The 22,310-nt window shown below is 26.6% G+C and overlaps 9 protein-coding genes across 13 annotated transcripts; 5 read left to right on the top strand and 4 right to left on the bottom strand.

Moving 5' to 3' along the window:
- The first annotated feature begins 230 nt into the window (after window positions 1-230).
- Window positions 231-1,570, top strand: EloB (transcription elongation factor elongin B). The gene is made up of 3 exons (XM_015327752.2): window positions 231-388; window positions 492-585; window positions 831-1,570. Exons 1-3 carry the CDS (start codon window positions 386-388, stop codon window positions 1,082-1,084), a joined length of 351 nt encoding a protein of 116 aa, XP_015183238.1. The 5' UTR covers window positions 231-385; the 3' UTR covers window positions 1,085-1,570.
- A 1,360-nt stretch (window positions 1,571-2,930) lies between these two features.
- On the bottom strand, window positions 2,931-4,362 carry LOC107069984 (esterase CG5412). The gene is given in 6 exon segments (XM_015327750.2): window positions 2,931-3,087; window positions 3,185-3,325; window positions 3,574-3,768; window positions 3,853-3,966; window positions 3,969-4,011; window positions 4,189-4,362. Coding segments are annotated over 6 exon segments (654 nt in total). The 5' UTR covers window positions 4,216-4,362; the 3' UTR covers window positions 2,931-2,953.
- Window positions 4,363-4,824: 462 nt separating this feature from the next.
- On the top strand, window positions 4,825-8,624 carry Tace (ADAM 17-like protease Tace). Of its 2 annotated transcripts, none has more exons than XM_015327749.2 (14): window positions 4,825-5,165; window positions 5,244-5,382; window positions 5,470-5,570; window positions 5,637-5,758; window positions 5,818-5,968; window positions 6,051-6,238; window positions 6,337-6,531; window positions 6,609-6,747; window positions 6,819-6,973; window positions 7,066-7,146; window positions 7,231-7,439; window positions 7,516-7,754; window positions 7,843-7,958; window positions 8,028-8,624. In XM_015327749.2, exons 1-14 carry the CDS (start codon window positions 5,087-5,089, stop codon window positions 8,334-8,336), a joined length of 2,223 nt encoding a protein of 740 aa, XP_015183235.1. In that variant the 5' UTR covers window positions 4,825-5,086; the 3' UTR covers window positions 8,337-8,624. The 2 variants fall into 2 exon arrangements, with proteins under 2 accessions (XP_015183235.1, XP_015183234.1); XM_015327748.2 differs by having other exon boundaries at window positions 4,828-5,165; window positions 6,042-6,238.
- Window positions 8,625-8,848: 224 nt separating this feature from the next.
- LOC107069981 (ubiquitin thioesterase otubain-like) lies at window positions 8,849-10,663 on the top strand. 2 transcript variants are annotated; one of them, XM_015327746.2, is made up of 5 exons: window positions 8,849-9,017; window positions 9,086-9,138; window positions 9,336-9,635; window positions 9,735-9,935; window positions 10,033-10,663. In XM_015327746.2, exons 1-5 carry the CDS (start codon window positions 8,975-8,977, stop codon window positions 10,228-10,230), a joined length of 795 nt encoding a protein of 264 aa, XP_015183232.1. In that variant the 5' UTR covers window positions 8,849-8,974; the 3' UTR covers window positions 10,231-10,663. The 2 variants fall into 2 exon arrangements, with proteins under 2 accessions (XP_015183232.1, XP_015183233.1); XM_015327747.2 differs by having other exon boundaries at window positions 9,002-9,017; window positions 9,086-9,185.
- BORCS7 (BLOC-1 related complex subunit 7) lies at window positions 10,257-11,213 on the bottom strand. Its single transcript, XM_015327745.2, has 2 exons — window positions 10,885-11,213; window positions 10,257-10,777 (listed from the first exon to the last, which is right to left on the bottom strand). The coding sequence occupies exons 1-2, from the start codon at window positions 11,020-11,022 to the stop codon at window positions 10,598-10,600; spliced, it is 318 nt and encodes a 105-aa protein (XP_015183231.1). The 5' UTR covers window positions 11,023-11,213; the 3' UTR covers window positions 10,257-10,597.
- A 319-nt stretch (window positions 11,214-11,532) lies between these two features.
- On the top strand, window positions 11,533-13,142 carry LOC107069979 (uncharacterized). Of its 2 annotated transcripts, none has more exons than XM_015327744.2 (5): window positions 11,533-11,687; window positions 11,873-12,143; window positions 12,240-12,431; window positions 12,567-12,751; window positions 12,866-13,142. In XM_015327744.2, the coding sequence occupies exons 2-5, from the start codon at window positions 11,898-11,900 to the stop codon at window positions 13,038-13,040; spliced, it is 798 nt and encodes a 265-aa protein (XP_015183230.2). In that variant the 5' UTR covers window positions 11,533-11,687; window positions 11,873-11,897; the 3' UTR covers window positions 13,041-13,142. The 2 variants fall into 2 exon arrangements, with proteins under 2 accessions (XP_015183230.2, XP_089035192.1); XM_089179066.1 differs by having other exon boundaries at window positions 11,542-11,687; window positions 11,839-12,143.
- Window positions 13,143-13,978: 836 nt separating this feature from the next.
- Window positions 13,979-18,624, bottom strand: LOC107069978 (uncharacterized). 2 transcript variants are annotated; one of them, XM_015327742.2, is made up of 3 exons: window positions 17,537-18,624; window positions 16,779-17,129; window positions 13,979-16,701 (listed from the first exon to the last, which is right to left on the bottom strand). In XM_015327742.2, the coding sequence occupies exons 2-3, from the start codon at window positions 17,085-17,087 to the stop codon at window positions 14,668-14,670; spliced, it is 2,343 nt and encodes a 780-aa protein (XP_015183228.2). In that variant the 5' UTR covers window positions 17,088-17,129; window positions 17,537-18,624; the 3' UTR covers window positions 13,979-14,667. The 2 variants fall into 2 exon arrangements, with proteins under 2 accessions (XP_015183228.2, XP_015183229.2); XM_015327743.2 differs by lacking the exon at window positions 17,537-18,624 and adding an exon at window positions 17,321-17,504.
- A 955-nt stretch (window positions 18,625-19,579) lies between these two features.
- LOC107069977 (uncharacterized) lies at window positions 19,580-20,631 on the bottom strand. The gene is made up of 2 exons (XM_015327741.2): window positions 20,209-20,631; window positions 19,580-20,135 (listed from the first exon to the last, which is right to left on the bottom strand). Exons 1-2 carry the CDS (start codon window positions 20,323-20,325, stop codon window positions 19,686-19,688), a joined length of 567 nt encoding a protein of 188 aa, XP_015183227.1. The 5' UTR covers window positions 20,326-20,631; the 3' UTR covers window positions 19,580-19,685.
- A 474-nt stretch (window positions 20,632-21,105) lies between these two features.
- Window positions 21,106-22,240, top strand: RpL23 (ribosomal protein L23). The gene is made up of 4 exons (XM_015327740.2): window positions 21,106-21,178; window positions 21,405-21,488; window positions 21,719-21,847; window positions 21,987-22,240. The coding sequence occupies exons 1-4, from the start codon at window positions 21,166-21,168 to the stop codon at window positions 22,181-22,183; spliced, it is 423 nt and encodes a 140-aa protein (XP_015183226.1). The 5' UTR covers window positions 21,106-21,165; the 3' UTR covers window positions 22,184-22,240.
- The last annotated feature ends 70 nt before the right edge of the window (window positions 22,241-22,310 follow it).

Below are 22,310 nucleotides of genomic sequence, written 5' to 3' on the forward strand. Positions count from 1 at the left end.
ATACATGTGTATATTTATAACAATATAATTTGTTATAACAATAAATTATTCATTTGATATTAATTAATTTTAAAATGATTATAATATTGTAGAAACATAATGTAGATTTACTGACATTTATAAAACAACACTGTGATTGGTGAAAAATAAATTCGACGATGGCAAACCCTTATTTGCTTTTAAAATAGGATAACCAATCGTGTCATCTGTCCCACGTATGACGTATGCAAGACATACTAGTGTCTGTGTATGTGTGTACTGTCTTATTTTAACCTTTCATTTATAATCTGAAGGTCTTCAAGTAAACATAGTATCATTGAACCTTATAAACAGTGTAAATTATTATTTAATCCTCGATACATTTAATTACAAAATTAGATCCGTAATGGTAAGATGTTCTAACATTAGATATGAATATTTACATATACATATTTGTTTGTTTCACTCTACGATGATATAACCTACAAATGTGAATGTTCAACACTTTGCAGGACGTATTTTTAATGATTAGGCGAAAAAATACAACTATTTTTACGGATGCTAAGGACAATACGACAGTTCATGAACTAAAGAAAATTATCGAAGGTAAATATATTTTTAATGCAGTTTTAAATGCATATACACAGATATATATTGAACATTAAAAAATTATATATATATATATATATATATATATATATATATATATATCTATAATGTGTATTTATAATATATATGAATGTGTGACACATCATGCACACGTGCATATTTATTATTTATTTAAATTGTTGTATATTAATATTGAATATAAAACAGAAAAGAAATAGAAATGTAATGATTATTTTTGTTAGGTATATTGAAAGTACCACCAGTGAATCAACAATTATTTAATAAGGACAACGTTGTTATGTCTGATATTAAATACTTGTCAGATTATGGACTGACATCTGTAACCGCTAAAGCGCAATGTCCAGCATTGGTAGGATTAGCTTTACGTCAAGATAATGGTCAATTTGAACAACTTGAAATGACTCCATTTTCTCTACCGCCTGATCTTCCCGATGTTATGAAGGGTTGTGAGGCTAATGGTTCAGAGTCTCCTTGAAGTTACATAAACTATATTGTGAATCAATTGATAAAGAAGTATTGTGTTTGATACAGTTTAATATTTATGAGAAAGACCTTTCTACTAAATGCTGAAGATTTTATGAAACCAGGATGTGAATAATAGAAAAGACGTACAAGTTCTTACATTAATGCAAAGTGTCTTAGGGATTTCTCAATTTCTTCTAGAAGAAACAAAAAATAAAACAAAAAAAAAAGAATAAAATAAAACGAAAAAAAGATAAATAAAACAGGTAGTTGCAATACTTCCAGGTATTCGTGAACGCACAAGTACTTTTTCTCTCTTTTTTTTTTTTTTTTGTACTTGAACAATTCAAATCAACATGGTAACCAAGAAATATTTCTAAAAAAAAATACGCGTTCACGGTCCCTGTACGTTAACCAAATTTAATATTAATTAGCTATGAAAATTGTCTTAAAGTTTTGTTACAGTTAAAGAAATATAATAAAATACCTCATTCGCTTATATTTAATTTATGACTAAATAGTTTATATACATAACGTTATAATAATATTTTTTTTCCTTTTTTTTCTTTTTGTAATATTATCATCACACCCTTGAAATACATTTTTTTTTTAAATTAGTTTTTATTTAATTCTGAACTGTTAAAATATATACGTATTTTACATTGCATTCAATCGCACTATAAATCTTTATCTTGTGATATATATAGAGAAAAGAAAGAAAGAAAAAACAAAATAAGAAAAAATCAATGTCTCATTTAATATTGAAAATTGATCGTGTGCAAAATTGACTACTATATCAAATATTGAATGATATTGCTTTTAAATTATTCATAGATTATTATTTTGTTCATTTTAATCCAAATTACATGCTGCTGCTGCTGCTGCTATATTTACAAATTATTACTACTCGCAACATTGTTATATGATTGTTATTATGAGAGAGATCATATAAACGAGTTAAAAACATTAAATATAACATTATTGGACATGATTTATTGAAACATTTAAAAAGTGCATTATATTAATTTCTCAACATGATAATTAATATTGTTAGAACATTTGGAATAACGTAGAAAATATTTTGTAAAAATGAGTTATATTATTTTGTAATTAAAATTGTTGACGATAATTATTAATTTGCATTATTACAAAAAAATATTGACAATTAAATGAAATAAGAAGCCATAAAAGGTTGTTCTCACAAAATATACTGTGTACTTTATAAGTTATATATAAATATATATATATATATATATATTTATGTATAACATAATTGCTACTATACATGTAACTATAGTACTTTAAGATAACACACATATAGCGATGTTTATAAATCATAAGAACATATTTCGTAAATTTCATAATGTTTCACAAAAATCATATATGGCTTGATGATCAAATTTATACAACTAATAGTAAAATTAATAATCCATAATGTTTCTTTTTGCCTTTCATACAATTTGATTAAACAGCTAATTTTAAATGATTCATTTATATGTACATTGTAAAAGAGTTTTTTCTTTTTTCACAAATTGACTTTAATTTTATTAACAAGAACATTTTTTTATCTAACATACGTTGTATTAAATAAATAAATGCAATTGTAACTTGCTAAATTTTCCTAATGATATTATGAAATTGTGTTTATTTTCACTTTGTACAGATAATTAATGTTTTATGTAAATTTTAAATATATTTATGTGTGTGTATGTGCTAATATTACTATATCGAACTTTTCTTCTTTTTATTTTTTATTTCTTATAAAATTAATGATATAAAATGCATACTTTATGTACCATAAAAGTAAGTTTTGTTTATAAGTATGGATCGATCGATGTTGACGCATTGTAATCGATTAATTTGATTTTTTAGAAGGAATTTATTAGTTCATTTTTTTTTTCATCATGGTTATAATGAAAGTTTCATAAACATGTTTTTGACTAGGCATGTAATGTCCACCATCGTGTATAACTCTGTTACAATATTTAAATAAACCACATACTTTTTCAGTCATATCTAGAAAAAAAATATTAAATTAATAAAGCTGCTTAATAATAATAATAATAATATTATTATTATTATTATTGTACGTAAAAGAAAAGAATTATTTTACCAGTTGGAATAACTTTGTCAGTTCGACCATAAATATGCAACGATGGTATATCTATTGTTTCGGTATAGTATTCAGCATGTAACTTACATAATGATTTAAACCCTGATATGATAATGGCAAAATTAAACCTAAATGGATACACTGAAAAAGTAATAATTTAGTAAAACAAATTGCGAATTAAATTATACATAACACACACACACATATCTTTTATATTAACCATTTAAGTCCCAAGAGAATATTTACAACAATTAATTGCACATTCGTTTCACTTTTTCTAACCAAAAAATCTGAAAAGAGTATTGCTTGGGACTCGAACAGTTAATCTGATATAAATAATTAGTTTGTTATAATACAATTGTGATAACATAATAAGATAAAAACTCAACTGTTTTTTTTCTGCATAATGCATAAAATAGTAGCAAAGGCTGCACCCTGTGAAAAACCAAGAATCCCATCAAATGGGCCTTGTTCTTGGTGTGTTTTTTTAACTAATTCTAAACTCTCCTCAAAGCCTATACAATGATCACTTGGTACGGTTGCTTTGAATACATGATCCTCGGTATTGAACCACCAACCATAACCTAATATATATAAAAGTATAATTAATTATCACAAACAATATTTTCACTTAAATATTAAAATAATAATAATATACAATAACGTACCACTTTCTTTTGAATCTTTATCAGTTTCATTTTCAGTTGGAATTTTATGAGGTGCTCTTATAAATGTTAATTCCAGTTCTCTGTTAAAACTTTTACGCAAAAAGCCCAATTTTTTTTAAAAATAACATCAGACTGATGATATCCATGAATGGCTAAAATCTAAAATATCATGTAATATTTATAATTCAATCAACGTATGATAAGATTTTAGGATAACAAAATAATAAAATGTAAGTGAACTAAAAACACAAAGGAAAAGCAACACATAATCTTATAAGTTTGAAATAACTTTTTTCTATGCTATTAATATAATTGATTTTGTTACCTAAAACTTACCCGTAGTTTATCTGGAGCAACCGGCATTATTAAAATCTTATTAAAATTAGAATTAAAAATATCAATGTTTTAATAAATATTTTTCAAATTTCTTGTGGCAAATGCTTAAGCAATGCTTCGCACAATCGAACACTGTAAAAAATGTTGCTTTCACGTGATGCTTGCAGTCGATACCAATTCAGTAGCAGAAAATAACCAAGTGTTTTTTCTTTAAATTGGCATTGATCGAAATTGTATGTATATTATCGTTTGTAATATTGTTTATTATTGAAAAAATTCTTAAAGCTTTCTTTTCGTCGTAGCTTTTTGGAAATAATAAAAATTTAATTCAGACTGTGTTAAAAAATAAATATAAGTATGGATGAAGGTGTAAACATCGACTATTTTTTTTTATATTCTACACATAAAATGTGAATACAATTTCATTTTAAAATTCAAAACTATAAATAAATTTATTTTACAGAAATATTACTTTTGTCAACATTGCAATGGCATATTACATATTTAGTGAATTTATTCGATTGTATCGAAATGTATCGATACCTACTTTAACCATACACAGCTGTCATACACAGTGACACATAGCATTCTAACCTATAATTCAAATCTCTATATAGAAAGTATGTAGTGTTACCTGTCTAATCTTAACCTGGTCAGTGAATTACAAAGAATAAGAAAACAATAAAAATAAAAGGATTATGATTCGACATTTTTTGAAAGATATGTAAATATACAAGAGTATAATATCAACGTTAACACCAGTGCATTAAAATGTCATTAAATACATTGTTTAACAACTATCAAAGTTTAAAAACATTTTTAACATAAAAATGTTGTTTTTATCTACAAATAAAAAATAAGTGTATAAATGTGCATCTGATTGTACTTAACCTAATCTATGAATAATTTTACTACAACTATGATATATTTTGATAAATTAGTAATTCTTTATTATATTTTCTTCTGTCAAGATATTGGTAAGTAAAATTTATTTATTAAGATTCTTTTTATATTGTTCAATTTTTTCTTTCTATTTAATTATCATTATTTTGTAGATGCACTTCATAGAAATTTAAAATATTATGAAACTGTACATACGTCAAACTTTCAACATAGAATTGTCAAACGAGGCATTCAACACAGTTATCATCCATATAATAAAATAAGCGAACTAGAATTTTATTCTCATGGACGGTAAGATCAATACATACATAATAATAATTATATATTTGTCTTTAGTATATTGTTTTATTTAATATATTGCATTATTTATTGTTATAGTTATTTTCGCCTTATTTTAACACCAAGAAGAGAAGTGATACATTCCAATTTTAAAGCTTATGAAGTCAATGGTGATGGAAAAGAAAAAACAATTCATTTAGGTAAGCAACATAACCTGTATATATATAAAAGTACATATTAATAATTATAATTTATTTGAAATTTAGATCATGAAAGTTTTTATCATGGACGAGTATTTGGAGAAATTAATTCACATGCTCAAGTACACATCGATGAAGGGATTGTAACAGCAAGCATTACTATCTCTGACGACACATTTCACATCGAAGTAAGATATATAAATATTTTAAAATTAATTAGATTATCTAAGTAAATGACAAATTTTAGCCATCATGGAGACACCTTCCTCATTTGGGAAATGAGACGATGATCATTTACAAATCCTCAGATGTTAAACTAAGCTGGGAACATTATCAAAATGGGGTTGGTCATACTCATGGTAATCCTAAGACTTGTGGATACGTTAAAGAAGATATGGGTATGTATATTACCATAAAACATTAATAAAAATAGAATTTAAAATAAGATAAAATAAATATTTTATATGAAAGAGGTTCCAGTGAAAGACGACGAAGAGTTTATAGAAAATGATGATTTTGAAGAAAGTGAATACAACAGAGTTAAAAGACAAACGGAAACGTACGAGTATACGCCAACGAAAACAAGATGCCCTTTATTATTGGTAGCTGATTATCGTTTTTATGAAGAAATGGGTGCTAGGAACACCAAAACTACAATTAACTATTTGGTACGTCAATATTTAACTGTTTGCATTCAAGGCCTTGTTTATTCAGATGAACCAGTAACTCGAAGAAAATAATATATTTGAATGAATATAATTTACAGATTAGTTTGATAGACAGAGTACATAAAATTTATAATGACACATTATGGCAAGAACGTCAAGAGCAAGATGGATTTAAAGGAATGGGTTTTGTTATCAAGAAAATCGTTGTTCATAGTGAACCAACACGTGTAAGAGGTGGAGAGACCCATTATAATATGGTCAGAGAAAAATGGGACGTACGAACATTGCTTGAGGTACAATTACAAGAAATCATCACTTTAAAAAAAAAAAACAAATAATTCAAAATAAATATTAAATCTAATGTATACAGGTTTTCAGTCGAGAATACAGTCATAAGGATTTTTGTTTAGCTCATTTATTTACTGATTTAAAATTCGAAGGTGGTATTTTGGGATTAGCTTATGTAGGATCACCACGTAGAAATTCTGTAGGTGGTATTTGTACACCAGGTAATTATATTATTATTAAAATAAAGCTTGATATTTTGATTCTTAAATCTTGTTTCATATATTTTTTTCAGAATATTTCAAAAATGGTTATACACTTTATTTAAATTCGGGATTGAGTTCTAGTAGAAATCATTATGGACAAAGAGTCATAACTAGAGAAGCAGATTTAGTAACAGCACATGAATTTGGTCATAATTGGGGCTCCGAACATGATCCTGATATAACTGTAATTTCTTTCTTTCTTTTTTTTTTTTTTTAAATCATTTCATGAATATGATTTATATATAATACTACAATGAATATAACTTCGATGCATAGGAATGCAGTCCAAGTGCTAGTCAAGGTGGATCATATTTAATGTACACTTATAGTGTCAGTGGTTATGACGTTAATAACAAGGTCAGATAATTAAATTTAATGAAATTAATTCAAAGTATTTATTAATTTATTGATCTATTTACATGAAATCTTTTAAATGTACAGCGTTTTTCACCATGCAGTTTGAGATCCATCAGGAAAGTATTGCAAGCTAAATCAGGTCGTTGTTTCTCAGAACCTGAAGAATCCTTCTGTGGTAATTTGAGGGTAGAAGGAGACGAGGAATGCGATGCAGGACTTTTAGGAACGGAAGATAATGATCCATGTTGTGACAAAAATTGTAAATTACGACGAAGTCAAGGTGCAGTGTGCAGGTAATATATTATCACAATGATGATAACTTGTTAATTTGATTATTTTCATGCATTAATACGTTTGCATATGTTGCAGTGATAAAAATTCACCTTGTTGTCAAGGTTGTGCTTACATGCCTGTAGGAGTAAAATGTAGAGATGCACAGTATGCAACTTGTGAACAAGAATCGCGTTGTACCGGAGCATCAAGCGAATGTCCCAGATCTCCACCAATGAAAGATGGTACTGGTTGTTTAGAACGTGGTCAATGTCGTCTTGGCAAATGTGTGCCATATTGCGAGACTCAGGGTTTGCAAAGCTGCATGTGTGATACAAGTAAATTTCGATATTCTATTAAGATTCATTTGTATCATTTACATTACATATACAAGAAATATGTATAAATAACATATTAATATTACAGTTGGTGATGCATGTAAGAGATGCTGTAGAATGAGCTTAAACGAAACATGCTTTCCTATTAAACCGCAAGATATTTTACCCGATGGTACACCTTGTATTCAAGGTTTTTGTAATAAGGTAATATTTAAAATTATTTTGTAACAATTATAAACTTTTTATTGTATTAATTGTCTACATTGTATTTAGGGAATATGCGAGAAAACGGTACAAGATGTTGTAGAACGTTTCTGGGATATTATCGAGGATATAAATATTAATAAAGTAATGAGATTTTTGAAGGATAACATAGTAGGAGCTGTGATAATAATTACTGCTATTATATGGGTACCAACGAGTTGTGTTATAAGTTACATCGATAACAAACGTGTAAAAGAATGCGAAAAGAAATGGCAATGGAAACATACTGATGATCTTATTCATCCGGATGATCATAGACAAGTCATTGCTGTGGGTGCACAAAGATCAAGGCTACCCCATTCAACGCAACAATCTTGATTTTCATTCAAATTCTATTGTAACATTCCAAGTATATACAAAGTTAACTTCTAGTCGAAAATAATGTACATTTTATTAATTTTATATATAACAATTTAATAATTTAATATATATTTAATATATATAAATTATTAATAGTAATATATATAATATATATATATGTTCTAAAAAAGTATTATAATATATAATGAAATTAATCATTTAAATTGAATTTGCTACCAAATGTAATAATAACAAGAATAAAGAATAATTATAAATGTAATAAAATATAAAATACATATATTTACAGGTTTTGGACTACAAATGCAATTATTTGAAAACTAAATTTAATTTGTACTTGTGAAGTATAAATTGATTTAAATTTGAATTTAGTTAAAAATATTGTCACCAGGTGGAGCTTTAGTGGTGCTGTTGTCGGTAACAAGAATGTAACTAAAATTTCATTTTCTTATGATTACTAAGAACACATTTTCATGGTTAAATTACCTACATTTCCGTTTCACGATAGGAATCTACCAATCTGAAGCCGTTAAATTCTCAACAGAAAATATTTCAATTTCCACATGGACATCTGGCTTTTGTTTACGATTGATAATTTGACAATTGTAGTAGTGAAATTTATGAAAATCTCATGAGATATGGAAAATAAGTCAACGAAAGATCAGCGAGTAGAAAACTCAGGTAATTATAGATTATTTATTATTAACAAAATAATATCACGTATATATCAATTTAATGTTTTATCGCAGATGTCAACCAAGATGAGTTAATTCTTCAACAGCAAAGACGTATAGAAAAGGAGGTTAATATATTCTTCTTCAAAATAAATCCTATGCAATGTTGATTGATGTAATAATGAAAAAATTGTTAAATTAAAAGTGTAAACATTGTTTGTGTTTAGTATCTTGCAATATATCACATTTTAATATATATATAAGAATACTAAAATATATATATATATATATGTATAATTGTAACTTAAATTTGATTATATTTCAGATATCTGAATCTATAGCTTTAGTTGGGGAAAAGGAACCATTGAAAAGTTTAGAACAAGAATATACAGAAGATGAAGTATATTTGTCAAAAGCTAAAGCTTTGGGAGAAAAATATTCTTATATCAGAAGAACGAGGCCCGATGGCAATTGTTTCTTCAGAGCCTTTAGTTATGCTTATCTTGAAAAATTAATTGGAGATAAAAATGAGTATAACAAGTTTAGAGAACTTGCTGTTAAAAGTAAAGAGAATCTTGTAGCACTAGGTTTTCCTCAATTTACTGTCGAAGATTTCCATGACACGGTATTAACTAATATTTAACATTATTCAATGAATTGTAATTGAAATAATTGTGTAATTAGAAAATAATAATAATAATAATATTGTTTATTTTGTTTATAGTTTATGGAAGTGATCGACAAAGTAGGTGGAGACACAGAGTCTAGTTACTTAGAACTACATAAGCTTTTCAATGAACAAGGTTATTCTGATTATGTTGTTGTATACCTTAGATTAATTACTTCTGGTCAGTTACAAAGAGAAGGTGATTTTTATCAACATTTTATAGAAGGAGAACGAACAATAACAGAATTTTGTCATCAGGTTAATATTAATTCATTTATTATCATGAATTTGATTAATTTAGGCAGAATATTTAATACAATGTTGTTGATATTACTGAATTTTTCTATGTTTACAGGAAGTAGAACCAATGTATAAAGAATCTGATCATATTCATATTATAGCAATGAGTACTGCTTTAGGTACAGGTGTTCGAGTTCGTTACATGGATCGTGGTGCTGGAACTGAAGTAACAGCCCATGACTTTCCAGAAGGCTCTACACCAGCTGTTCATTTACTTTATCGTCCTGGTCATTACGATATACTTTATCCTTGATAAATGAAATCTAAAGCCATTATTCATTTCTTTCTTTTTTTTTTTTTTTTTTTAAGTTCGTTATTAAGAAATATACTTTTATTTAAATGATTTTTTTCCCCCAATATACATTTAAAACGATCAAAATATGAAAAACTATTTTTTACTGTGAACTCTAATTTTACGATTTAGTTTATTGAAATTTTAAAACAAACAAAAATTAATTATTATGTCATTCAAACGTGAAATTATTAAATGTGTCAATATATAAATTATTTTAAATAAATAATATAAATATATACTATAGCATTAAAATACGAAGGAAATAAATTATTACAGAAAGAGAGAGAACATTTCAAATAAAATCTATAAAAATTGTGAAACATTTTTAACGTTGCATTGCTCGAACTTGTTCAGTAACTTCCTCTAATAAAACAGAACTTCTATCAACTGATTCCATTTGATATTCTAATTGGGTTACAATAAGTGCAAGCTTTTTTAAATTTGTTTCTGCTACCTCCAATCCATGCTCTTGTTGTGCAAAACTTTTAGCAGCGTGCATTAAAATCTGGAACAACAAAAAGAAAATAAACAATTGTATTAAATATTATTTATCAATTGTGAAGATTTACTTTATTTTTTTTTTGAAAAACAAGATATGAATGATAACATTACTTCACTGCTTTTGGAACCTCTTTGAATTTGTCTTGCAAGTGATGCAATATTATTAACATTAACTTGAACTCTATCTGCTAATCGCATTTTAGAATCAACAAATAAACTGCGTGCACTTGTACTAGATGCTGAAGCCATTCCGTATCGTTTTTCATTAATTCTTGGATAAATTTTGATATTAATAATATATTCAATCGTATCAATGAAATGAAACAATTTTCTTATGGCAAACGATTATTTCATGATTTTTCAATGATTATCAGACAAATTTAAACATATAATTATTTTTAATCAAATTTTGATCTTTTAATTAATATAATTGATTTTGCATGTATATATGTGATGCATAAATCTATGTATATACTATTATTATAAATTATTATTGTTTATTATATATTTATGATTTAACAAGAATTGCACATAATTTATTAGAATACTTATTAAAAGTATTCACAAATGGAATATTGTTTTATATTTTCTTTAAAATTCGATTTATTAAAACAATTGATTAAATTGTTAAATTAACTAAAGACACAGTTTTTTTTTCGTGTGTGCAAAATTATAGGTTAAGTGTATTATATGAAGCACTTTGTATTGCACTGATGTATAACCTTAAATTGTAAACATATACCTTAGACATACACGAATGAACGTTAGGTTAGGAAGAAGCAGCATTTGAAAGAATTTGTTTATCTCTAACCATATTGCTATAAAAAAGTTATATTAATTTATAAAGTTATTAAATTATATTAAATTAATTGATATAATTATATTATAGATATATAAACAATTATTATTTTCTGGTAAGTTGTCTATAAAATTATTATTTTTAAATTTATTTTTTATCGTATCAATCATTTATATTTTATATTAGGTTATATTTATAAAGTTGATGTTTAAATAAGATAATAGAACACATATTATTTTTATTGAAAAATATTAATTTTTATTCAGGTAATGCAACATTTATAATTATGGTATTTTACAGATAGAAATTCTGTAATAATTTGAAAATGAGAAGTAAAGAAATTGATACAAATACAAAAATAGATACAAATAATGAAATTGATACAAATAATAAAGAAATTGTTGTTGTAAAGAAAGAAAAAGGAGAAAAATCTAAGAAAAGAAAAAGTAGCATATCTTCTTGCAATAGTAATGGTATGACAAAAAGAAATCTTGATAATGAATTGAATGACGTTACATACCTAGCAAACAAAAAAAGAAAAGAGGAAGCAGTTTCTAATAATGAATTAAATGTAATATATTTTATTTTTATCAAAAGTTTATTTCACATGTATATAATTATAAATTTGTTTTTTCTTTTTGTTTAATTAATTTTCTTATTAATTTAGAAATTAAAAAAATTGAACGTAAGATTAATACATGAAGTACCACGACAACATACAATTGAAGTACGTTCAGGAACACATGCACCTACTCGCAAAGAATTAGAAATATTTAAGAGTATAATAGGATTAAAAAAAGGTTGTTTTGATCCACATGAGGATAAGAAAATTGTTCATAATTGGAAAAAATTTTGTAAGGTAAGAGAAACGGATGTGTATGTATGTATGTATGTATGTGAATGTTGATTAGAACATACACGTTGTCGTTAATAATAAAATCAAATGAATTAATTAATTTATATAATTTTTTTTCTAATATTATATTATATTTAGTTACATGATTGGAATGTAGAGAATACTAAAGCATTTTTAACTCTGAAAGATAATGGCAAGTATATATGTAGAAAGGCAGAATTGAAAAAGTTTGTACAATTTTTAGCAAATGGTTTACCAAATCGTACATTGTACAGTGTTTATCATAGGTTCAGAACTTTATACAGTTCACACGAAAATAGAAGGTAATATATACATATATATGTTTTTTCTTACTGATGTTATCTCAACATATATTCAATATTTATCATTGTAAAATAAATAATATAATAGTAAACATGTTCTTTTTGTTTAAATAGATATACAAAAGAGGAAAATGAAATGATATTAACTTATATGGATCAAAAACAATACGTTGATGAAAGAAGAAAATTCGTTGATTTGGCAAAGGTATTAAATAGAAGCAGGGCATCAGTTTGGCGTCATTATCGAATTTTACAAAAAAAACGTAAAAATGAGAGCGATTCAGATTGATAAAATGAAAAATGACTTAACAATGTTTCTATCTTCAATTTTGTAAAATAATAATAATAATACAAAAACAGTAATTCACAGTACTGTTTGTAAGAAAAAGAATTGTATCTGTATTTTATTTTGATAGTATCAAATATTATATACATTGTGTATATACTTTAGAACTTAACCATCACAATTACGTGTATCTGGTTTTTTTTTTTTTTTTTTTTTTTTGTAAACAGATAAATTAATTTCATTTAAATTTTTAATTATTTGTAAATTATGCAATTTTAATTGAATGTTTTATATTTGAATAAATCATTAATGAGAACTACACAATTATAATAGAAGAAGAAGAAGAAGATAAAAGAAAAAAATTAAATATTTTGTTATTGTTCATCATCATCTAATATAACTTATCTCATTATCATCATTTAATATCACACAATTTTATTTACACTATTGATAAAAAAAATCTAATAATAATAATAATAATAATAATAATAATTAATCATAGATTTGTTAAAATTAGTAAATTAATTAAATTATTTATACATTACAAATTAATTACAAATGAATGTTGTTGAAATTACGAGTGTTATGTAGATTTTATACGCAATTATGAAAAAAAAAAAAAAAACATAAGCATGCATTATATAAAATGTATTTTTTTTTTGTTTTTTTTTTTTTTTTTTTCATAGAAAATGCAAAGCACAGTTTTTTTTTGTTTTTTTTCTTCTTTTTTTCCTTTCTTACAATTTTCAATATTAATTTTTTGTCACGATTTTTATTTATTTATTTGTACAAAGTAATATTCCAAAGTTCTAATTTATTATACGTAATATTTAATCAAGATTATGATTTTTTTCTTCTTATATATTATTATATCATAAAACATTTTATGATTTAATTTTTTGTTGTTGGCTTTTTGTTATCGTTTTAAAAATATTTTAATGTTTTTTTTTTGTATACACATCTGTTTAATTTATTTATTTGAAATACTGAAACAACATGAAAGAAGCTAAAAAAGAAAAGAAAAAATGAAAAGAAATCTTTCTATTTAAGTTATTAAGTTATGACAAAATAATTATTGTTACAATGCTTGAAATATTTACAATTTTGAAGATATCTAAAGTTTAGATGAATAATAATCAGTCTCTTCCCCTAAATATGCATTATTTGCAAGAATGAATAAAAAAAATGTTATTAATTCGTATTAAAAATTCATTGAATATATATTTCTCGTTATGCTGTTTTTCTTGTAATAGATCAAATTGTGTATAATATGAAAAATCATTTAACATATTGTGAATAATGTACTTTCTATAACAGAAAATGATTAGACAATTATTTTTGATTTTAAGATAAAAAAATAAAAAAAATATTTGAAATTAATCCATAAATTATATTAGTCAAATATGTTTGATATAAGATATTTATATTTAATATATCAAATATAAGTATCTTATTACATTTATATAATAATAATAATAATAAAAAAAAGAGATGCCTAAATATTTACATTCAAAAATATTCTCGATAAAATACATCAACGATGCAACATAAAAAGCCACAAATTGACTTTTACATAAATATTTAATGTAAAGTAAAATAGGAGTGTTTCGTATAACTGTTATTTGATTTTTCAATACAACTGGCCTATCACAGTAAGCGATCTCACTGTAGATTGTACGTTATTTACATGAATATGATGAGCAACAGCATGATGATGTTCATCAGTAACCATTTCACCATATTGGACACGACAACGTTTCTGATGTGCGAATAAACTACCACTGTGACTATATGCAGCTCCGCAAGTTTTACAAACATAAGGCTTTTCACCAGAATGTGTATAAGTGTGTTCTTTCAGTGTACTAAGTCGTTTGAAAGCTTTGCCACACGTTTTACAGAGATAATTAGCTTCACCTGTATGTCGTGTCAAATGTCTCCTAAATGCTGAACTAACAGCAAATGCTGCACTACAAACATGACATACATAAGGTTTATCTCCCGTATGAATACGAATATGATTTGCCAAACTGGTAGTTGTTGTAAATCCACTGTTACATGTTTTACAAACATGTGGTTTCACTCCTGAATGAGTTCTCATATGGTATGTTAGTGACGAATTACTCGGATATACCTTGCTACAAATATGACATAAATATTCTCGTGGCACTTTTTCCTTAGGTTTATGTGTCCTTTGATGAAGAACAAGACGAGCTTGACTAGCACAAACTTTTTTACAAATTTCACAAGTTACTGGTTCGGCTTTAGGCTTGTGCATGGACACGTGACGCCTAAGACCTTTCTTAGTAGCCATAATTTTGTCGCAATGTTGACACTTGTATTCACCAGAACCATCTTCTTCGCTATCTTCTTTCTTAATAGTTTCATTATCTGGTAAAGTATTAGTTGTCGTCGTATCATTTGGAAAAGCATCGTCGTCCGAATCAAATAATTTGTTATCCTCTGCTAAATTATCCAATAATCCATGTCCATGCTTTTCGGCGTGTTTTTTTAACGTGTCTGGTCTGAAGAACCATTTTTTACATACTGTGCATGAATATTTTTTATCGCCATGTATGAGAGCGTGTCTTTTTAAATTTTTCAATGAAGAACAGTACTGATCGCAAATTTCACATTTATATAATTCGGGAGCATTTTCAAATTCGTCTGGTTCGTTTACGTTAACGCAACTTTCATCTTCAGTATCATCTTCACATTTTGGTTCTTTTTTCGTATTTTCATCGTCTTTACGTTCATCCGTATTTATCTGTTTAATCATATCATTTACCTTTTCCGTATGTGACTTTAAATGGCGTATTAAACTTTGAGATTTGGAAAAACACGCATGACACAATTGACAAGCGTGTGGTTTAGACGCGTGTATCTTTTTATGCTTTTCCATATTTTCCTGTTTATAAAATAATTTCAAACAGATATTACATTTGTGCTTTTTTTCATGAACAAGAGAATGCTTTTTCAAACCTTTCTGCGTGGCGTAACGTTTCAAACAAATTTTACATTTGAATTTTAATTCTTCCGAATCTTGACTATCGCTACTAGGATCATAATAATTATCATCACCTTCATCTTCGCTGTAAGTTTTGTTTGCCATTGATTTTGTCTTCCTACTTGACGTACGTTTCTGTGGAGGTGCTTCCTTTTCCGTTCCTGTATCATCAGACATACGTTCAGTTGAAAATTGTTGTTCATCCATCTCATCATCTTCATCATCTTCGTCATCTTCCTCTTCTGCTTTTGAATTTGAATGTTTGTCTGATTCTTTAGTAGTAATACCATGTTCCTCCATTTGTGGTTTATCATCAACGTCCATCATTCTATAGATATCACATGTATCTATTTGAGAAGCAGATTCAATAGCTGAACCTTGATTGATATTATTTTCTATTGAACATTCTTCTTTACCAATGACTTTATTAGTAGAACCTTCAAAACCGATAGAACTCATGAAAATTTTATCATCTTGCATATCAATGTCAGTAGTTGCAAGATTGGGTGTATTTGTAGTAAAAGTATTATTAGTATTATTAAAATCTTGTGAATTAGATACTATTTGCATTTCTTGTTTAACGAAAGAATTGTCTTGCGTATTTGTTATTTGTTTTGGTAATTCAATGCATGGAGAGAGATCTGTTTGTGTACAAGAATCCTGTAAAAATTAGAAATACTTTTGATTAATAATGAATCTTAAATATTACATGAAAATAACGTTGTTGTAATATTTACCATAACATTGCATTTTCCAGGATTATTATAATACAATCGTAGTCTGGTATTGGAATGTTGACATAGTTGTCTAAAGTCATGAGCAATGTTTGCTTTGTAAATGCAATTTTCACAGATCAAAGATGGTAATCCATCTTGCTCATGAATATCTATTGAACCACATACTTGAATTTTTTGTGCAAGTCCTAGATAATTATCGTCCTCTTGATTAGGACAAAAAATAGATATTAAATTGTTACTTTCGGTTAAACATATTCTACACATTCTCTCCATATTAGGAGATAAATTGAAACAATTATTTGAATTCATCGTATTGCAGATGATCTTCAATCTTCAATAATCCAAAATTGTCTGTAAATATAACATAAAATATAATGATACTTTATTCTAACAATAACAAAAGTACAAATATACTTTTTTTTTGTATATGAACAAAGCTTTTAAACAATGTGTACACATGCTAAATACAATTAAGTTGAAATCAAATGATATTATTTAAAATTGCAAATAGATTAAACAAATCAATAAGATCAGTATATTACAATTCTTTTTTGTTTAATATACATGTAGTATGTACAATTAGTAACATTTGTCATAAATAAAATAATGAAATAATGAAAATCCAATTGAAAGATTAAATGAACGAATCTAAAAGGTTAAATAATATTAGTCAATATTTGAAAGTTAAAAAAAAAAAAAGGACGTTTTTTGAAATATAGTTGAAAGAACAAATGTGTAAAAAAAGGAAGGTTCTCAACCTTTGGATCTTTAGTGCGTCGTTTGAACATGCCACGGTGTTGAGTCCAATGCCTTTGGCAGTGATGCCCAGACGAAAGTAAAAGTAACACCTTGAAAACTTCTAACTATACTTTGTTCTTTGATTATATGACGTATTTTTTTTTCTTTTTTTCATTCGCGAATCAATTAAATATCTAATGTATGCAAGTATGAGTTGATTTTCAAGGTGTATCATCGAAACACGAGATGCCTTCTTTCTCCATTGTAAAAAAAATAAAAAGAAATCTTTCTTATTTTTCTTACGTTTAACTTGTGTTAATACTAAAAACTCCGACAGTTATTATTTTTTACTCTTTTGTCTAATGGCTTCCTTATTCTACATATATGCCGCGAAACATTCGACCAATTGAGTTGAGAACAATCTGAAAGTAAAGGGTTTTGCGAATAGAATTTAGCTTATCGGATATGAAATGGAATGGAATGAATGAAACTTCACAACATTTATCAATGTGTACAACTTAATCGATGTAAATTCTCTAAGAATACGCGAATAGCGTTTGAAATATGGAGGGTTAAGGTAAGGAGTAACATCTATGTATATGAAAAGTGCCCGACGAAATGCATTCAATTAGGGTGGCGCCACAATAGCTTGAGGGTAAATTTTAAAAGAAGCGCCAAATGTTATTAAAATAGGATTGAGAAATAAACAAGGAACACAAATTTCACAACACAACATTTTACCCATAACTGTTTTGTCAAAAATCAATAAACGTGTACTATTCACAGTTCACGAAATAAAATCATTCCTAGCTACACGTTTTCTCACGTTATATTTATTACATTATTACATAACTCGGCATACTTCAATTCGTTTACAATTGCTACATTCATACCAAACCTTCTGTCTACACCAGCGCCATTCTGGAAAGTTTTTGAACTATTATTTATAGAAAACGCTGGACACTTTTTCACATTTTCTCATAATTTTTTTTATCAAGTATTAAACCATAGAGATATTACAGATAGAGGAAACAAACCATAGGCGGTTGTGTAAGTGGAAATGTCTCCGTATGAATATAACAACAAAAAACTAAAGGTTGATGTTGTCTCTCTCTAACTAATGCGGTACCGGCGCATGCGCATTTTTTATTGCCGTACTAAAATCATAGAGAACTAAAATGCGCATGCGCCGCTCAGCGCAAATTAGAGAGAGACAATATCAACCTCTCCTGTTCTATCTCTTTTTATTTCGACGACAGTTTTTGGCTTGCCTGCTCTATATGTAGTATCTCTATGTATTAAACTCATAAGAATAATAAAGTATTGTTTAAAAAGGTGCACCTCATATAAGATAACTCTTTAGACGTTTTTAAAATAACCAAATTTTTTTTAGCGATTGGTACGATTTATCTCGAATCGAGATTCGAGAGTTTAAATTACCTTCTTCAGGACTACATTTATTTTCGTGATTAAAAAATAAAGTAGTTAATGTTACATCAATAAATATTAATCTTTAAATAAGAATTTTCAAAAATGATAGATTTACTACTGTATTTTATAATTATTTGGAACTATAGAGGATTATTAAATCATTTTATATGAATAGGTAATGACCGCCATTTTCTATCGATATTGTTCAAACGAAAAAAACGTATTATAAATGACATACAAACAAAAATTATTTATTATATCATATAATTCATATAATTTTTGTACTTTTTATTTTTATTTATTTATTTTCAATCATAAAAACAAAAATTCCAAATAAAAAACAAGGACGTACAACGTTAGTCAAATATTTCTTTTTCTTTAGTGACTGTCACGATAATGTAACAGTCATCGATAATGTTAGTAAATACCGCAAACATTAAATATGATATTCGATTAATTTGTCATTAGCTATTCAAGGAAATAATTAAAAAGATATTAAATGATTCATGTAAATTTACGTCAAAGAATTAAGAAGATTATAAAATATCCTTATTTTACATACATAATTGACATTATAATATTCACAATTATTTATTAATTAAAGGCTGTTTAGTTAGGGATAAAACAAAGTCTTAACAAGAAGATGAATATTTATTAAGTACCTTTTACATTCTTCTTACAATTAAGTTATTATGTTTAATATTTTCTTATGTATTAGTTTAACATTTGAAATGAAATTCAAACTTTCATCTTACATAAACCAAAAGTGGTTCTACGACTACCTGGAGGACAACCTCGGTCAGGAACTGATATTATAATAAAAGGTGCAATATCTGTTGGTATACATTCCAATTTAAAAGTAGTTGCATTGACACCTAAGACAGCAGGTGCACAAGGACCACCAATTGTTCTCAGAGGATAACATATATTATTGTATTTAACTAAACCATCTTCCAAACATGGATTTTTAACGCATTGTGGAACTGCTTCTCCTTCAGGAAGAACAGCATAATGTTGTGGAGGACATGGTCCTTGTCTATAAGCTTCATAACATGAATCATTTAAAGGAAAGTACAAAAATCTTGGTCTACAATCGCACACCCAACTAAGCTTGTCTCCATCGCTAGGATAAAGGAGCATGTTCTCAGGACAATGACCTGGTGCTGACACAGGAATACGATCTGTTATCTGAACACAAAAAGTAATACATCATTTTTATCTAATAATATAACGAATTTTGTATAGAATACATTTTACATACCATTGGTTTATTTCCACTAACATGAGTTATTTCCTCGTCATTTGGAAATACAATATCTTGACACAAAATAATGCAGGTATATATTAAAAATACACTGCTAAATAGTAACCACTTCATCTTGAATAAAACTTGATTAATCGAGCAAAGATGTTTGATGCAACTGTTCCTTTGTAACTGTAAATTCTAATGACCTTCGACAAGTGCAGACTATTTCATTGACCCGGATATACGAACATAAATTCATAAAGTAAGAAATAAACTAGCATTGCTTTTTTATCCCCAATAAATGTTTATCATTTGAGTATTAATAGTCAGAATGATTGCTCAATACAATCCATTAATTTTAAGGTCATTAAAAACAAATTTTCTTTCTCCTATCTTCTTCTCTTTTTTTTAATGTTTTTTTTATACCAAATAATTATCAATTTTTATTCATGTTAAGGAAATAATAAACACAAAGTACAATATATGTATATATTGAAATGATGTAATTGTAAGTTGATTTTTGTTTAATTATAATTATAATTGCTAATTATAACATTTTTATTTTGTGAATATCTATTATTGTAAACTCAAATGAAATATTAGGAATACAATAAGATTTAAATTTTCGCGCTAACTTATACTACGTAGATCATGTTAGATTTTGATTTCATCAAAATTTAATATCCCTAGATTATGTATGCAGATCAAATTTATATTTATATTTATATTTTCATATAGTAAGATATTATATTATTAATAATATAATATATTATATTATTATTATTTATTTTATGATTTATGAAACGTTAATATCGACATATATTTATAAGATAATAAAAATGAAGTATATTACATTCAATTTTCGCGGCTTTCTTAGAAGCTAGACATACTTCCGGAATAAGGTTGGTACGACTGTGAAAATCGTATAGTTTGCCGTAAAAGTCATTTACAAGTCTTTTAGATCGAACCAAGATGTCGAAGAGAGGTAGGTTTCTTTATTAGAAAAATAAAAATCCAGTGAAATCAATTATAAAATTATACATCTATTTAAAAAATAATGAAAAATGAGTGTTAATTGCATGAATATATTAAGTGATGTAAAAAGTTATTGCGTGAATTTGATTTTAGTGGATGAAATTAAGTCTCACATGGAAGTGTCGTGTAATTGTTTATCAATGACTAAATTTAACATAAAATTTTTCTTCTTCAAGGTCGTGGTGGTTCTGCGGGAGCGAAATTTAGGATATCACTGGGTTTGCCAGTTGGTGCTGTCATCAACTGTGCCGACAATACCGGTATGTTATAAATAATTCATTTATAAGTTACAAATCATAACCTCTTAATTTAGTTGTATGCATCTATTGTTTGCAACACATGGTGAAACCTAGCTATTATTATTATTAAGTATATCCAATACACAACGTTCTAAATGTTGCATAAGCTAAATTTGTTATTTAAACAAAAATATTAGCAATTTTGTTGTTTGTATAAATATTTCATGTTTTAATTGTTAATTTGATTGTAGGTGCTAAAAATCTATACGTCATAGCAGTTCAAGGTATCAAGGGTAGATTGAATCGTTTACCAGCAGCAGGATCAGGTGACATGATTGTCGCTACTGTGAAAAAAGGCAAACCTGAACTCAGGAAGAAGGGTAAGCTTTTCAATGAATACATTTTAATAAGTGTTTCTAACCTTTACGTATAGTTTTATATTTAAGAAATCATTTCTAATTGTATAAGGAATGTTTGTATAGTTACAAGTTTTTACAACTATTTTGAATGCAATTACAGTTATGCCTGCAGTAGTGATACGGCAACGGAAACCTTTTAGAAGGAAGGACGGGGTATTTATATACTTCGAAGATAATGCCGGAGTTATTGTTAATAATAAAGGCGAAATGAAAGGATCAGCTATTACGGGACCTGTTGCTAAAGAATGTGCAGATTTATGGCCAAGAATTGCTTCCAATGCTAGCAGTATCGCATAAAACATCCTGTATAAATCTTTCATAAAATAAATTTGGACAAGTGTCTTAAGAATCATATTTACTTAATATGTCATATTCGCGCCATTTTATTTTTATTCAATATAATTAGATAAAACAATACATAAAT

Source organism: Polistes dominula, unplaced genomic scaffold, assembly GCF_049000335.1.
Source record: "Polistes dominula isolate Pdom_NZ unplaced genomic scaffold, Pdom_raw_medaka contig_37, whole genome shotgun sequence".
In the NCBI taxonomy this organism is placed as follows: domain Eukaryota; kingdom Metazoa; phylum Arthropoda; class Insecta; order Hymenoptera; family Vespidae; genus Polistes; species Polistes dominula.